Source organism: Rhinatrema bivittatum, chromosome 2, assembly GCF_901001135.1.
Source record: "Rhinatrema bivittatum chromosome 2, aRhiBiv1.1, whole genome shotgun sequence".
In the NCBI taxonomy this organism is placed as follows: Eukaryota; Metazoa; Chordata; class Amphibia; order Gymnophiona; family Rhinatrematidae; genus Rhinatrema; species Rhinatrema bivittatum.
The window spans coordinates 530,808,698-530,825,701 of NC_042616.1; the positions used below are offsets into that span (position 1 = coordinate 530,808,698).

The 17,004-nt window shown below is 42.9% G+C and overlaps 1 protein-coding gene across 1 annotated transcript in view; it reads right to left on the bottom strand.

The window, feature by feature from the left end:
- ATP9B (ATPase phospholipid transporting 9B (putative)) overlaps positions 1-17,004 on the bottom strand; it is a 1,157,977-nt gene that overhangs the window by 176,095 nt on the left and 964,878 nt on the right. Inside the window, exons 17-18 of the mRNA XM_029590836.1 lie at positions 14,454-14,615; positions 10,733-10,825 (exon numbers count right to left, since the gene is read on the bottom strand). Of these exons, the coding sequence (XP_029446696.1) occupies positions 10,733-10,825; positions 14,454-14,615 (255 nt within the window). The remainder of the gene's footprint in view (positions 1-10,732; positions 10,826-14,453; positions 14,616-17,004) is intronic.

Consider the following 17,004-nt stretch of genomic DNA (forward strand, 5'->3'; position numbering starts at 1 on the left):
TTAAAATAAATAAATGGGCCCTAAATATGGCCACCAGGTGTCATTCTTAAGCAATGACCGTGTTTCTTGCCCCACCTCCACCAAGAGCTGTGAATCCTGCCTCTGCAGCATCGCCAGCCTTGGCTGACCCAGCGAGCTAAGGACCCCACCTGAGGACCTTCCGCATGACAGTAAACAGCACTTACCACTTCAGCCACCAGGCAAGCCCTTAGAGTTAAGACTTAATGAAAAGAGGAAGTGAAATGTGGCTGGACTGCCTGATTCGGGTCCCTGCCCTCCTAACCTTACCTGGCATAAGGATGTATAGTTTAAATGGAAGGGGGAGCCTGTCTTGCTGGGCCCATGATAATATGGGCGTCAGCCGGGCTCCTCCGGTTGGATGCTGGGGGGAGGGGTGGGGGGGGGGGAGCGGGGGGGCGAGGTGGTGAGCCGGGATGCATATCCTTGCCCCCCTCCCCCCCCTCCCCAGCGATGACGCGTCGATGGCGCGGCGGGACTGACAAAGCCGACCTGAGGGCTGTGGTTGGTCGGCCTCGCCGGGTGATCTGTTTTGAATTGGGCATAAAAAGGGGCGGAGCCATTGGGCCCGCCCCTTTTGATGTGAGCAGTCGGCCTGATCGGAGGTGGGTAGGTGGGGGCGATTTGAGGTCTATTGTGTTTCGTGCTAGTATTTTCGCCTTGCTGTGCTATTTAATTTAATACAGGCATTTGGGGATCTCCCCTTAATGCTTTTCAGTAGCTCATCACATAGAGCAGAGTACTTCTGGCTTTCCATGGTACACAGGTTCAAGTCCAGCTCAAACAAAAAGTAATTTAAATTAATAAATACTGTCAGGTGACTGGGTGGGGATAAGTGTCGCTCAGAATTTTATTTTTTTTTGTTACAGGCAGCAGTCTCTCTGCTCCTGTAAGGCTGTTCTCCCCATGCTTGCTCATGGCAGGGCACGCACAGAAACAGCAGCTCCTGCTCCTCCTGCGGAGCAATACCCTCCTCCTGTTTCGGAGGTAGGGGTGTCTGGTGGTCTTCCAGGGATTTCGGCCTGGCAGCCCAAAGTTCCTTCTCCTGTTCGCCCCCCGGGATCGCTGTTGCCGGTGGAGGCATTAATAAACAGGCAGGTGCAGGGACGCTAAGAGAATTTGTCCTACCCCACTCTCTGGCTAGCTCTGGAGTGGCCAGTTTTTCCCTACCCTATGGGGCTGGGGGCACGATTCCTGCTATTGGGGGGTCTCAATGTTGCTGTTACTGGTGGCAGCATGGGCGGGGACCAGGTTTCAGGAAGAGAAGTTGGGGCGGGGGTTCGTGTGGTTCCAGGGCAGTCTGTGCTGGTGAATGATTCCTTTTCCACGGGTCACTCTCTTCCTACTGCAGCGGTTGCGTTTAATGTCGTACCTGCCCTCGCACAGAGTAATTATCAGCCGCCTGCAGTTTCCCACAATGTGCCTCATGTTTCAAGGATAGGGTCCTTTGCTTATGCTAATCCTGGAGTGCAAGGAGCAGGCTGGGCTACAGCAGAGGGATCCGGTGCGGTGGTTGCCCCTTCAGCTCCTTTTTTTTCTTCTCCTGCAGTGTCTTTGCCTATGTCTATCTCCTTGCCTTGGAGTGGTGCTCCAGGAGAAACTACTGCCACACAATTCGATGTGGTCCGGAATCCAGGACAGACATTGGGATTTTCAGGGGGCCACGGGGGCGGGGCGGCAGGGGGTTCTGTTTCTTTTTTCCAGTCTGGAGGTCGGCAGGGGCGCAATTTCAACGATGCTGAACAGCCCGGGCCCTCTACCCAGGAGAGTTGGAGAAATCACCCTTCTTCAGCGTATCCCATGGTCAGCGTGCACAGTGTCGCTTCCAGGATGAATACTTCGGTAGTGGGCGCTTCGGTAGCGGTTCCTGTTCTGCATTCACAGCCAACCGGTCCATCAATGCCGCCGAGTCTGGGTGTTCCGGGTGAGTTGTTTAGTGGGGTTAGTAGGACCGGGCTTACTGAGGTTGGGGGCAGTGGTGTTAGCAATCCTATGGGCAATAACATGTTGTTGAATATTACTGAGGCTATGTTTTCGGGTGTAGCCGGGGGACCGGAGCATCGGGCCGTGGTGTCGGGAAGGACGGACCTGCCGATCACTGCAGGCAATGCCGGAGAGAAGGCAGTGGTAGGGGTTTCTGGAGGGCCCGGTGTGGTTTACCAGGGGGGTGAGCCAGTACCAGTTGTGACATTGGATGTGGGCTTGGAAGACGGGAGGTAGACAGAAGAAGCATAAGCGGCATGATTCTAACAGGAGGCCAAGTTCCTCTGACTCCAGTTCTTCTAGCTCGTCGTCCTCCTCGTCTAGCGACGGAACGGCTGCCGTGGGTCAGCCAGTGCAAGCAGGGGAGAAAGGTGCTCCTGAACTTGTAGCTCTCACGGAGCTTTGGGCGGAGGTTTCACATACCTGTAGGAAGCAGATTAGAAGGCGGAAATTTGTAGATATTTTTAGTTTGTTAGAAGGGAGACAGCTGGGGGGGGGGGGGGGGTAGAAAAAGGAAGAAGAGCAAATCTGATTCTTTGGCTAGTGAGCCCAAGATATCTAGGAATATTCTTAATTGGGTTAGGGCATTTCTCAGACTAGCCAGTGTAGTGGGTCATTATGACCCTACTCAATACGGTATTTTGTTGACGTATGCGGATATCATCATAGGAGCGCACAAGGATTAAGAAGGTTAGGCCTGGCTCAACTATGATGAGCGCTTTCGCAACAGAATGGCCGGGAACAAGGCCATAGCATGGGGCACGCAGGATGTGAGCCTTTGGCTCACGCAGATGACTAATAAAGCGCATCATTCAGGTCTGGGCAGGGATGGGTCATGTAGGGTGTCAGTCGACTGTACCCACTGGGCAGCTGAGCCGGCCCTTTCAAGGGCAAGGTGCCGGGGCTGGTCAAGGAAAGTCTGGGCAGGGATCAGAGGTCTGTTGGCGTTTTAACCAATCTGGATAACTGTTCCCCGATTACAAGTTTAGGCATGTGTGTTCCATCTGTGCTGCCAATCACCCAGCCGCGAAATGTCCTCGCAAGCCGAGCGTAGGTCCTTCCGTTGCCCCAAAATAATTTATCCTTCAGCAGAGCCCCCACACCCATTTCAGTTAAGGAAATGTTGCTATGGTTAAACAGTTACCCCAAACGTCAGGCCGCAGAGGTGTTAGGCAGTGGTTTCACCTGGGGATTTTGTATCCCATACATGGGGGTCGTTAAAGGTGCTTGCACTAATTCGGGTTCAGTGGATAGGTTGGAGGCGGTAGCGTGTCAGAAACTGGTAGATGAAATTGCCCAAGGCAGTATAGTGAGCCCCTTTATGGAGCCTCCGTTTGATAACATGATTATTTCTCCATTAGCAGTTATTCCAAAGGAGGCGGGGAAGTATCAATTGATCCATAATCTGTTCTTCCCTGAGGGTTCCTCGGTGAATGATTTCATTCCACGTTAATATTGTTCAGTCCGCTATTCCTCCCTTGATTCTGCAGTGCGGTTATTGAGAGGTTGTGGTGCAGGGGCATTGTTGGCCAAAATTGATATTGAATCGGCGTTTCGTTTGCTTCCTGTGCATCCAGATAACTTTCTGTTATTGGGCTTCCAGTTCAGGTCGCAATATTTCTTTGATAAGTGCATGCCTATGGGTTGTTCGGTGCCTTGTGCATACTTTGAGCTATTTAGTTCTTTTGTGCACTGGGTGACGGAACAGGTGGCTGGCCTGGGTGGGATAGTTCACTATTTCGATGATTTTTTATTTGTGGGACCAGCGAACTCAGACGCATGTACACGTTTGATGAAAACCTTTTTTGCAGTGGCCGAGCGGTTTGGAATTCTGATTGCCGCCAGCAAGACGGAAGGCCCCACTTCTAATTTGGTGTTTTGGGGAATTTAATTAGATTCCATAGCAATGGTATCTCGCTTGCCTCACGAAAAGGTACAGCAGTTGGATTCTCCGGTTACCGAGGCTATCCGGGCGAAAAAGCTCATGTTACGTCAGTTGCAGTCTTTGGTGGGAAGTTTAAACTTCGCTTGTTGGGTGATTCCCATCGGGCGAATCTTCTCCAGGTGCCTCGTGGCAGCAATGTCGGGCGTGTGGAAGCGCCATCATCGAATACGGATTACATACCGCATATATGAGGATCTGCGGGCGTGGAGCACATTTTTAGAGGGATTCAACGGTATTTCGGTGTGGCAATCTGATCCAATGTCCAACCATGATTTGTAATTATATTCGGATGCGGCTGGGGGGGGGGGGGGGGGTTTGGTTTTGGCATTTATTGTAATGCAGCATGGTGTGCGGCAGCATGGCCTGAGAGTTGGGTGTCACTAATAATATTACGTTTTTGGAACTTTTTCCGACTGTTGTTGCTGTAGTAATTTGGGGCGAGCTATTGCGTAACAAGAAGGTGGTATTTTGGTGCGATAACCTGGCCGTGGTACAGGTTATTAATAACTTGTCCGCCAAATGTGTTTTGGTAGCTGACCTTCTGCGCGAGTTTGTTTTGCGTTGCATGCAGTTAAATGCCATGGTCTCTGCTAAGCATGTGCCGGGTATGCATAACGACATAGCTGACTCTCTGTCTCGTTTCAAGTGGGAGCAATTTCGGACGTTAGCGCCGATGGCAGACTTGGTGGGAGCGGTCGTCCCCGATTTCCTCTGGAACTTTGGAAACCCGAGGCGTGGCAGCTGTTGAGATCGGCGGTGGCCTCATCTACATGGAATGCATATTTATGTGGGTGTCATAAAGTGTTGGGTTTCCTTTCAGCGTGGGGCTGGTCGTGGGGACTGGTTAGCGATGACCTGCTCGCCAGTTATATTACCGGGGCTATGGCAATGGGTGCATCCAAATCCTCGGTCGCCTCCCATATTTCGGGGTTAGCTTTCTTTTTTAAGGCGCATGGGTGGGGTAAACCAGCGGACAGCTTCCTGGTTAGGCGCTTACTGGCAGAGTGGTCGCGGCGATTGCCTCCCTCATGGAACAGCAGATTGCCCATTACCCATGCCATGCTAGCACAAATGTGGGAGTGTCTTCCGGGTGTTTGTTTTTCACCATTCGAGTGCTGCTTATTCAGAGCAGCTTTCGTGCTGGCGTTCTTCGAAGCCTTTCGAGTCAGCGAGCTGGTGGATCGCTCGGGAACGTGCCAGGACCATACGGGCATTTGGGTGGACAATGTTGTGTTGGAGGGGGACTAGTTGCATTTAAAAATACATCGGTCAAGACCGATCAGGCAGGTAAAGGGTCTTGGTTGGTACTAGCCAGTGTACCTGGATTGTTGACCTGTCCAGTTGACAACATGAGGGCATATTTACAGGTGCAGTCGCAGGGTGGGATCCTCTTTTTTTTCATGACAGTGGGTCCTCACTCACAAAGTTTCAGTTTGCTGCTGTCCTGAAACAAGTGTTGGAAGTGCTAAGCTTGGGGGGGTGGGGGTGGTGGTGATATGGGACGCATTCCTTCCGGATTGGGGCGGCTACGTCCGCGGCCGATTTGGGATTGCCCAGTGGAGTGATCCGATGTATTGGGCGAAGGAAGTCTGGAGCGTTTGCCTCTTACGTGAGATCGGGTAAGCGGTAATGGGTTACTTTTCAGTTGTTTGCTGCCTTAATTTCTATCTTTTTCAGCTGCGTGCTTGTCGGGTCGTGGTGTGTGGATAGTTGAACATTCATACATCACTTTGGCACAGCAGTGGGCGGCGAAGAGTCCGTACGGCCCTCACCTTGGCTTGGAGCGACATGGAGTCCAGGTGGACTGGCTTGGATTGCGTGGCATGAGATGAAACCAGTTGCTGCCTACGGTGTGGACCTCGTTGGCACAAAGGACAACTCCGGAGGTGCTACTCATCCATTTGGATGGCAACGAATTTGGGGACTGGTCCTGCCGGCAATTGTTGGACACAGCTCGAAAGGACTTGGCGTGCTGTCTTGGTGGATGCCCGCTACCACCTTTATTTGGTCTGATATTATTTGCAGGCCTGCCTGCATGGATAAAAGAATCTGGGGCATAGTAGAATGAAGCTTAACCAACAGCTTGGGTCCTGGGTATCATCCAAAGGGGGGTTTTATTTGCATCATGCCTGGTCCTGGGATTCCTGTCTTGGCCTTTACAGCAGGGATGGAGTCTATCTTTCTGATGTGGGTAAAGCATGGTTTATTAATTCAATGCAGGAGGCTTTGGAAATAGTATTGCATGTTGGTTAGGCCACATCTTTGTTGTGGGGGGTAAGCAGGCCTGGTGGATTAGTCCACCCGGTCTTCTCCCTGTGGCGGAGTGACCAGAGCCAGGACCCAGTTGGGGTGGGATTCAGAGCAAGTAACCCGCTAGGTGGTGGGCTTCCTTGTCTCTGGCTTCAGCTGCGTGTGACTGGGTTCAGTCTCATGCTGGGGACCCTTTGCTGGGGGCTGTGGTGGGGGTCCCGGTTAGCGGTGGGATGCTGCTGGTTTGTGCAGGTTTGGTGGCCTGCGGAGGGGTCTTTGTGCTGGGATGCGGTAGATGACCCCGGGATGGGAATTTGGAGTGTTAAGTTGGCTCTGGTGGTTATTGTATCAATAAAGCTGTGGCCTTGTTTGAATTCCAGAAGGTGTTTGAGTGTTATTTATATTATAAGACTGTAAGGAGCTGATGGGAGGGGACCATCAGTGCTGGCTGCCCATATTACCAGAGAAAAAAAAAACTGGACTGGTGATAATTGTTTCAATTTAAATCCAGCATGAGACTTGTGCTGTTGCAGAAACCAGCTGGTATCTGATTACACCAGGCACAGGAAGTTCAATTACTATCATGAGCCAATGGGGAGCCAGCTCATTACCCGGAGAGAGGATGAGAACCTCAGACCAATCAGAAAAGAGTAAAGAGAAAAAAAAAAGCCTAAGCCATGAGGAATCAGTGCCGGTTTTTTGGGGTAATGAGCCTAGCTACCAAGCTGAGCTACACCTTAAGGGAACTAGATAACAGAGAGGAGAGATATCAGTGTTGGAGAGCAGTTGGAAAGAGAGATCAGAGAGCTGTGCTTGGGAGAGGATTCCCCCCCCCCCCCCCCCCACTTTGACCACAGCTACCAGGAGACAGAGTGCACAGCAGAAGGAGAGTCCAGAAGCTTCAACTACTGGAGCCGGGAGTTTACGTCCCCCCTCCCTGCAGGACCCATTGCAGCTAAGCAGCCCTAAATTGTTCAGCAGCAGCAGTACAACGGGTTATGCTTTCGTTCTTTTGTCCCTGCCTTGCAATATTGACATCAGACTATTGCATCAGTGAGATGCCAGATAAACACTGCTGTTAGCTACTGAGTAGAGACCTGCCCTGAATTTTCACTCCCTGCATCAGGGTGGGGAACCAGCTTTTTCCCCTTCTTTGGAGCCTCTCTAAGACTGGAGCTTCCCCACTATGTTTCAACTAATACAGCCATCATTGATTATGCTTTAAGGGGGTATACACTTCTTGGACTGGGGACTATGAGAGGAACAGTAGAACACATTCTGGTGTGATAATTAACCTTAGGGTTTTGGGTAAACAAAGTTTTCCAGAGTGCAGTCTAAGCAGGCAAATCAACAGACTGCTATGGATAATTCAAGTTGATCATTGTCATGGGTGACTCTGCAGGTTGCTAGATTTAATAGCAGGGAATATTGGACCATTTCGTGACTGTTATGCTTATTGTCTTGTGCTGGTAATAATTATTTTCCCTTCTTTTGCTGTATCATCGCTGTATGCATCGTTCTACTTACCTGTTAATAGTAAAAGAATTGAATGTTTACAGTAGAGTGGTGATTTTCCACACTGTACCCTGTTCCCAGGGGAGGGGTGGGGACCACAGGGACCCACAAAAGAGAGGATTGGGGCATTTGGATTATCTATCCCAGAGGCGCTAATGTAACCCGCAATCCCCGACTCTGATACTCATACCCACGGGTGCAGGTGGGGGTTATTCTTCTTGTGCAGCCCCTCTCCCTTGGCAGCATAATACTTGAGGGGGCGCTACAGAAATATCCCCACAAAAAGTAAATAGCTGGGAGAGCTGTGATTATACCCCAAATTCTCACCTTGGTCTTTTGACCAGTAGATGAGATTGCAACAGTGTTCTTGTGCTCTTCCTTAATTTTTAAACTAGTTTACTGTTTATGTTCAATAAGACATCTTGAACACGAACACATGATTAATTGTGAGATATCAGTGAAGCTTAGATTTTTTTCATTGTTTGTACCTGGGGCTTCAAATAATTTATCTTTTCAGTCGGAGAACAATCATTTAGAGTCAACTTTGGAAAACATCTGAGTACATCGGTTATGTATGTACATGGACGCGAGAAGATTTATGATAGTATTTTATAAATTGTATGGTTGGAAGTACATAGTTTATAAAGTACTGCAAATTTCTGCTCTGAAAGTACGCATATATGTTTAACTATGCACAAATATTTTCAATGCAAGAAAACACATACTTTCTTTATACATTTTAAAACATATGCATGTATAATTTTGGCACATAAAACAATATGCATAATAGCCCAAATTTATATTTAGAGGCAGGTATTTTATAAAGTATTGAGTACATTTCTAAAAGGGATATGTGTGGAAAATTAGCATATATGTGCAGTAGTAGTTTTCATTTGTGTACCTATTTTATAAACATCGAAAGTACATGCGTATTTTCAATTACATGCAAACATTTACTGGAGCAAAAGAAATCATGCAGTCTGGGGCATTCGGGTGGGGTAAAAAGGTACACTTGGAGGCTGCTATTTTATAAGAGATATTAGTGTATAAATTATTTAACCTATTTACAGAGTTTTATATCTGCTAATTGACTAGCCAATTGAAATTGGACTTGTCTGCTTGCAGTTTTTGGGTGCAAGGTCTGGGTGAACTGGTGGAAGTTCTAGATGAAGTGCTAGAGGGTTTACGTGAACTGGAGATAACCTCCCCCAATTCACCCAGCCTATTGATGGACTGACGATTTTAAGTACACACACAAGAAAGCATTTAAATGCACATATGCTATAAAAAAGTTTTTATGCATACATGTTGTAGTTTTTTAGGCACCTAAAATATATGCACTTCTGTTTATAAAATAGTCAGGAAAAGTAAACACTTTCATTGCATTAGAAATATACACGTGTTCTGAAATATGTGTGCATACACACAGTATTTTATTAAATGTACTTATGCAGTTTATAAAGTACTAGGATAAATCTCTACATGTCCACGCATGCATATGCAGTAACACAAATAGGTATGAAAGTTAGGATCCCTATGTGTATACCATTTTGAAAATATTTGCATATGTACTTAGAATGACCAGTTCACCAATACCGCCACCAGTTCATCCAGTGCTTTTCCTGGATACCAAGACATCCCACTCAAAAACTATAGACAACAGACAAGTCTGATTTTACTAACGCGAGTTAATTATCAAGTGTAAAAAGGTATGAACAAGTTTAGTAATGTACATGTGTATTTCTTAGAAAATAGCTACTACTACACATACTTTTGAACCCTACTGCTGGAATGTCCCTAGACCACCCAATTTTTTTCCAGTACAATATAAGCACAAAACTGAAAGTCCATGTGTATTCTTGACACTTATAAAATAACATATTCACATACATGCATGAATATGCATTTTTACGCAAAAAAATCCCTTTATAAATTCACTCCTTAATAGATACACAGAAACATGTCTCCATCACCTCCCCAGGGAGACTGTTCCATGCATCCACAACCCTCTCTGTAAAGAAATATTTCCTTAGATTATTCCTGAATCTACCCCCTTACACCCTCATTCCATGATCTCATGTTCTAAATCCTCCTTGCCTTTGAAAGAGGTCTGCCTTCTCTGCATGGAAACCTTGGAAGTATTTAAATGTCTCTATCATATCTTTCCTATCTTGCCTTTCCTCTAGGGTATACATGTTTCAATCTCTAAGTCTGTCCCTATATGCTTTAGAAGGAAGACTACTGGCCATTTTAGAAGCCACTCTCTAGTTTATATCCTTTGGAAGATGCATCTTCAGAACTGAAGTCTTACCAAGGGTTTATACAAGGGCAATATGATCTCCGTTTTTTTCTGCTTATTCCTCTTTATATGTACCCAAGCATCTTTGTCATTTTATTGATCTGTTTGGTCACCTTAAGTTTAGCAGATGATATCGCCCTGAGGTCCCACTCTTTTTCTTTTCAAGCTTAGAAGCATTTCACCCACTATACTGTACCTCCTTCTCTTGGGTTTCTGCATCCTAAATGTATAACTCTGCAATTTTTAGCACTAAATCTTACCTGCCAGACCCTAGACTATTCCTCAAGCTTCACTAGATTCTTCCTCATGTTGTCCACACTTTCTTGGCTCTTGCAGATTTTGGTATCATTGGCAAAAAGACAAACCTTTCCCAATAATCCTTCTACCTAGGGTCTATCTACCAAGCTTTTTTCCATAGACACAAAATAGGAGAAGAGCCTTAGTAAATCAGGTTTTTAGTCATCTAATAAGGTTTGAATTGCAAACATTCTCATAGTTGTTTATCACATTGCTGAAATTACAAAAGGGGAGTGCAGTTTACAATATACTGCTGTTTATGGTTTGGGACATTTCTTGATGGAAACTTGACTGGTAATTAGATCTGTTTGGGGAAGTTTAAACATTTCTCCCATTGTTCTTCTCAGCAAACTACTTCAGGTTTTCTTATTTAAAGCAGCAACTAGCCGTTTTCAGGATAAAGTTTAAAGTATGAGATGACATACCTCTTCATCTAACCAATCATTGTACTGCACTATGCTGGCCATTGCAACATCTGCACCCTTCATATAAAGCATTATTTCTCCAGATGATTCTTCCTGCAATATAACAAATTGATATGCAATGAATTTTGAGGCTGTTTAGCTTCCATGTTATTTTTTATTTGTGAAATAATCTTTTAAACCACCACAATAAAATATAGCTGAACAACAGAAATGGGTTATTCTGGTTTCCCATTGCAAAAAGCAGAAATATACATATTTTAAAGAGCTCTTATCTATAGAGGTAATTTTCAAAGGTATTATGCATGAACATGGGTTTTTGAAAATTGCTGCTTTTATGTGTGTAACTCCGTTGAAAATTCACTCCATAGAGCTGAATTTTCAAAGGGTTCCAAGCATAAATGATCTTTTGAAAATTGCTACGATATATACTACTTTTACATGCAAAACTCCTTTGAAAATTCACTCCTATGAGTCCCAATTTTTCTTTTAAACATAAAAATGCAGCCATTCGTTTAGCACTTTTTCTAAAATACAATAATTGCATTAGATCAAGCTTAATGGACAACTATAGAAAACAATTTTACCATATGAATTAATTAGATTTTTGTAACAGGAATTTGTGATACATTTTATTGGAACAAAGTAAGAATGTTGCAACCATGTTCTAATACATGAACTTTCAAAACTACAGTGGTCTCTGTCTTCAGATGTTGCAAAAAGGGTCTCAAAAACTTTTGTACCACCATTATTTTTGGATTATTCTTACGATGGTCCAATATAAGATATTACAATTTACTAAGACCTTTTGAATTCTTTCCTACTTGAAGTAATAAACTTATTTTGTATGTCACAAAGGTTTTGGTATAGCTTGTCAATTAACTTTGAGTCATAAGACTACTTTCATTCAGATCTCTAATTTTATATTCCCATCTTTAAGCACTCCTGGTCCTCAATTTTCTATTGGTCAAATCATGATTACTAATTGTAGAATGTTTAAAGATTTACAAACTAATAGGGAGATTTACTAAGCCTTGATAATTTATTATGAGAGGGGCCAAATTTTTCAGGGGGCGTCCCTGCGATAATTGGCCCATCCTCAACAAACTATCGTGGCAGTACAGCAGCATTTTGTTTTGTTTTTTTTTATCAAGGCACAAACATGTGACAAAAAATGTTGCGGTACAGGGCCTTCCCGTGTGATGGTGGCCTACCTTGGCCAGGCTGCAATCACTTAAAGGGCCCGAGGTCCAAAAAATCACTCTCCCCCCCAGAGGATAAAGATAACCCAGGGGTCATGAAGACTCCTGCCTGCTGCCACCTTCTAAGGTGGCTCTGGTCCTCCAAACGAAATAAAAAATGAGGCCAATTACCTGGCGATGGCCCGTCCCTTCTCTATTCCCTCCCCTTAAACCATAAAATGGCCCCTTAGCCCCATGATTTCCCCCCATAAGGCCGATCCCTTCCCTCCTTTCAAGGAAATTTAAATCCCTGGGTGTCTAGTGGTCCCCCAGTCAAACCCCAACCTCCAAAATAGAAACTGGTGGTCCCTGGACCTTGCCCCTGTCAGGTTGATACAATTGTGAAAAATGGTGTTGGTGGGCCCAGAGCTAGGGGGTGCTCTAGGCCCCACCTATCGAAGATTAATTTTAGAAGTACATGGGGTTAGGGGTCTGCCTGCCCCCCAGACCACCAGTTTCAATTTTTGGGGTTGGGATGGGGGGAAAGGGGAGGGGGGACCAATACACCCCAGATGTACCCTCATGAAAATAACTATATCTCCCTCAAACACATTAAAATAACAGGGCTGACTTTTATTTAAAGTTAGCCGTGTTATTTTATTACTATAGGATTGTCTAGGCATAAGCTAGGGGGAGGAAATCTTCTGCTCTATTGTGCGATAGTGCTGTGATATAGTGATATTGCATGATAAACAGCATTTAATGTACATTACATGCTGTTTAACTTGCAATATTGCCTTACTGCGGCTTAGTAAATTCATCTGTAAGTGTTGCTGACATTTTGATGTTAGCTGGCAGTCTTGTTAGTAGAGACCTAAATAATAAGAATAAATTATCACTTGACTCTATATAGGCTAAATTAGTTTGTTTCATGGTTGCTCTTAGTCAATTTTGAGTTCTGAATATTAAATCTGAGATGTGCCCATAATTTGGTTAAGGGAATTAACCCTCAAACATACCTTTTTTTTTGGCGATATAGCAGAAACAATTTATGTGAAAATAAAACAGTTACAGGTAGCGTTTTTTTTTTTTAAATAAAACACTTAAATCCAACAGGAGTATATAACATGGAAAAGATGGCCTATATTTTGCCACACTGAAGAAGGAGTCCCTTTAAACTGGGAATATATAGTGTACGGAATATATTTTCTCTTCCAAACGTGAGAAATGCGCACTTTCAGAAGTTTACTAATGAATTTTATCTGGGGGAAAGCAGCAAATGGATTTCACAACCATGTGTTCTAGAAAAGTCAAAAGTAGCAGAATTTTGAGGTTAACACAGTTTCTTCTGAAGGGAGGAATGGAAAATGACTTTTTTCTGCTGTAGATTTTCTACCTTTGCTAAAAGAACTCATTTTGGGGCTGGTTCGGTAGCTTAGTGGCAGTGCTGTGCAATGCCACAATGAACTGGGTTCAACTCCCAGCTCAGGTTTTCCACTCCTGAGTCCGCCGGGGCTGGGTAGGTTGCAGAAGAAATGTTAAGAGTCCTAGGGCCGGAGGGACTCATAATCATCATGACCCAGTGACACCAGATACAGGGCCCTTGATTGCAGGGTTCCAGAACAAGCCCTGGCACATATCCCTTGACTGATGACTTTTGTTGCAATAAGTAAGTAATTTGGCAGGGACATAAAACAGGGAAAAACATCCTTGGTTATTTGCAAATAACCAGTCCTGGTTCTGATTGAGCTGGAAGCCCAAAGGAGCAAGAGGAAACTGGAGGGTAAAAAAGAAAACCTCAAAAAAAGTCCGTAATGGGCTAGTGAAAGATTTTTTTTGTATTTGGGTAAAAAAAGAACGAATGGTTCAGAAACTAATGTACTATCCAGTAAAAAGCTTTTCCTAAATATGCATGCAGAAATTATCAGACTGCAAATAAAAAGGATAACCACCTTGAATGATATTTAGACATTTACAGCTTAGAATAGGTTACAAAAGCACCTTTTGTTTTTTTAGATAATGCCTATGATTTTGAAATTAAAAATGGAATTAAAAAAAACAAAAATATACCAGTTATAGAGGTTTTTTGATTGTGTGCATACGTGTTGAAAATTCAGAACTATATGAAAAGTATTGAAATTCTTGATAAACTGAAAATTCTTCTGCATAACCAGCTACCAAGAAAACTGGCTCAGATATTGGCATTTTCATGAGCACAACAAATTAATTAATAGGATCCCATCTACCACTTATTTTTGAATTAGCTCATCACATTGCTAAAATTCATAGCTATAAATCAGCCGCTGTTCATGTGCTTCAGAAATAGATCATTCTTCCCTTTCTTTTTGACAAATAAAGCATATTTTTAACAAACACTTGTAAAATCATTTTAAACTCCAATATAGACATATTACTTGCTTTGGAAAGCCATGCTTCAAAAACAGCATTTTCTACTAGTGATTTTTATGTTGCTTTGTTTTTCAAAATGAATCAATAAGCTTTGACAAATATTTAGTTTTGATAAATAAGTTTAATGTACTCACCTTCACTATGATTCCCATTCGCTTGCTTTCTGAAGTGAAAGGGAAAATCTGGAGAATGTAATATGTCAGAATCTGGCCACCAGGGGTCTTTAGTTGCATTGAGGTCAGATCTCTATTAACCAGAGTGAGACCTATACTCTCTGTCCACTGCACCAGAGCTACCTAAAGAAAAACATAGTTAAGTGTTAGAGGTCAATTACACTCTTGTGTAAACTACAGAACAAATAACTTATTTGAGATTAAAGGTCAAAATGCTTCTTAATACAAATGAAAACTTACAAACCATAAAAATACTTAAGACATGCAGGGTAGAATTATGCGAGACATTCATTTGGTCGCTTTTCTCCACAAATGCTCTTGAAACACTAATGCATGGCGAGATTTCTTTGGACTATACTTAGAAGAGATTATTAAATTCAATGATGGCAACTTTAAAACCGGGGTCAGGTGCACATTGGCGAACGAATGTCGACGCATACCTAGAGATGTGACCATTTTATAACTTGCGTGTGTACATGCACGCATGTTATAAAACAGCCTGGCTGTGCATACATGTGCATCAAATTTTAAGTGGATCACACGGGTGCACAAATACCACTTCTACTGTGTAAATCGAGGAATTTTAAAAGGGGCGCGTGTCCATGCCATTGCCAGTTTTACCAGTTCGTCTACCAGTTCACCCAGTTAATAGCTAGGCCCTCCAAACCACCCTGGTTTGATAGCCTACACTCCCCCAAGTTACCCCAGACCCTTTAAACCCCTCAGAAATGGCTCCATTCTTTTATTTTACAACTTACACGACATCCAGAGCAGAAATAAAGATACACAGCAAGGGACCTCGGCAAGCGCCAAGGCATGTAAGTATTTATGCGCACATCTCTTGGCCAGGTCCCAAAATGCCTGTGCCCCTCCAGTCTACGCCCCACCCTTTTTTGAAAACTTTTCAGATGTGCGTGCAGCGGGATTTACATGAGTATTTGGGTGCTTTTTAAAATACAGTTGGTGTGCATGATCCCGACTTCTTCGTGCATTCCCTAACTGAATTGCACGCCGGGCTTTTAAAATTCACCTGTCTGTGTTATTTATTTATTTTATTTATTTATTATTTTTATTATACCGAGTTTCATGATAGGAATCACATCAACCCGGTTTACAATTAACAATGTGAGTAAAGGCAGAGAGTAACATAGTAAAAACATTTCCCAATTCAACATCAAATATAGTATGAAACTTAACAAATATAATAACAATATTTAGGATGTGAGCAAGTTACAAAAAACAAGGAAAAATAACTAGGATCTGAAAGGGGGAGGAAATTGAAGAAAGAATATTAACATTTTAGCCAACTGTATCAATTAATAAATATGTATAGTATTATAAAAATATAGATGTGTAGCAAAAATGACCAAATATGATGCTGTTGTGAAGTATAATAATATGTTGCTGTGACTGTGTGTGAAGTTAGTGGGTTTATTACAGTTCACTAACTTTGTGTTTGTGCTGATGGGTGGGGAATTTAATCCAGTTCTGGGAAAGCTTTTTTAAAAAGCCAAGGTTTTAGTCTTTTCCTAAAAGTTGGGGCGCATGGTTCTTGTCTTAAGTCCGGTGGGATGGAGTTCCAAAGGATTGGACCTGCAATCTGTGTTGTGAAGGAATATTAATTGATGCTTTCTTTTTTTTTTTTTAAATAGCCTGATGCTTAGAAATTCATTCTCCTAATACTATCATTCCTAACCTGCTTTATTCATTTTAATGACTATCTACTAACCATAAAAATGTTAGTAAAGATTTCTGCGAAACATATATATATGTGTATATACTATATATGTATATATATATATAACATAATAATCTCTTGTTTACCCTGTTCAATGTAAACCGATCCGATATGGTTCTTGTCCATGAAGGTCGGTATAGAAAAGTGTTAAATAACATTTGATTTTGAAATATAATTTCTTAATCTGTGTTTGGTTGTGGAAATATTGCTGCTAAAACTGTTGTTTGCTTTCCTTTTTTTAATCTACTCAAAAACTTCCTTTGGAAAAACATTTGCTCTTCTCCTTGTTTAAATTTAAATAAGTGCATGAGAAAAGCTGGGCTATTTTTATATAGACTATACTGTAGAAAAAAACTAAGATGTTTTGTTTCTTAACTTTCCTTGCACTATCTAGTGAAAAAGGGCTTTGGTAGCAGTCAAGCAAATTATTTTTGGGTTTAAAGTGCCTTGACACTTAAAAACCCTCATAACTTACCCCATTTTCCACCCATCCTGGCCTTATTTTATTTCCTTATATTTATTTGTATTTTAAAATTTACAATCCTTACATATCCCTTGTTCATGATGGGGAATAGTATTACATGCATAAAATTAAAACAAGCAAAAGCATGCACAATTAAAGATACTAACTACTTAAATACTTCACTATTGAATCAATAATCCATATATATTACAATCAATATATGGCAAAATGCATAAAACACTTTTTAAAATAAACCTTTTGCAGCTCTTCACCATAAAAGTTAGTAGAAAAAATATTAATTTGCAAATTTT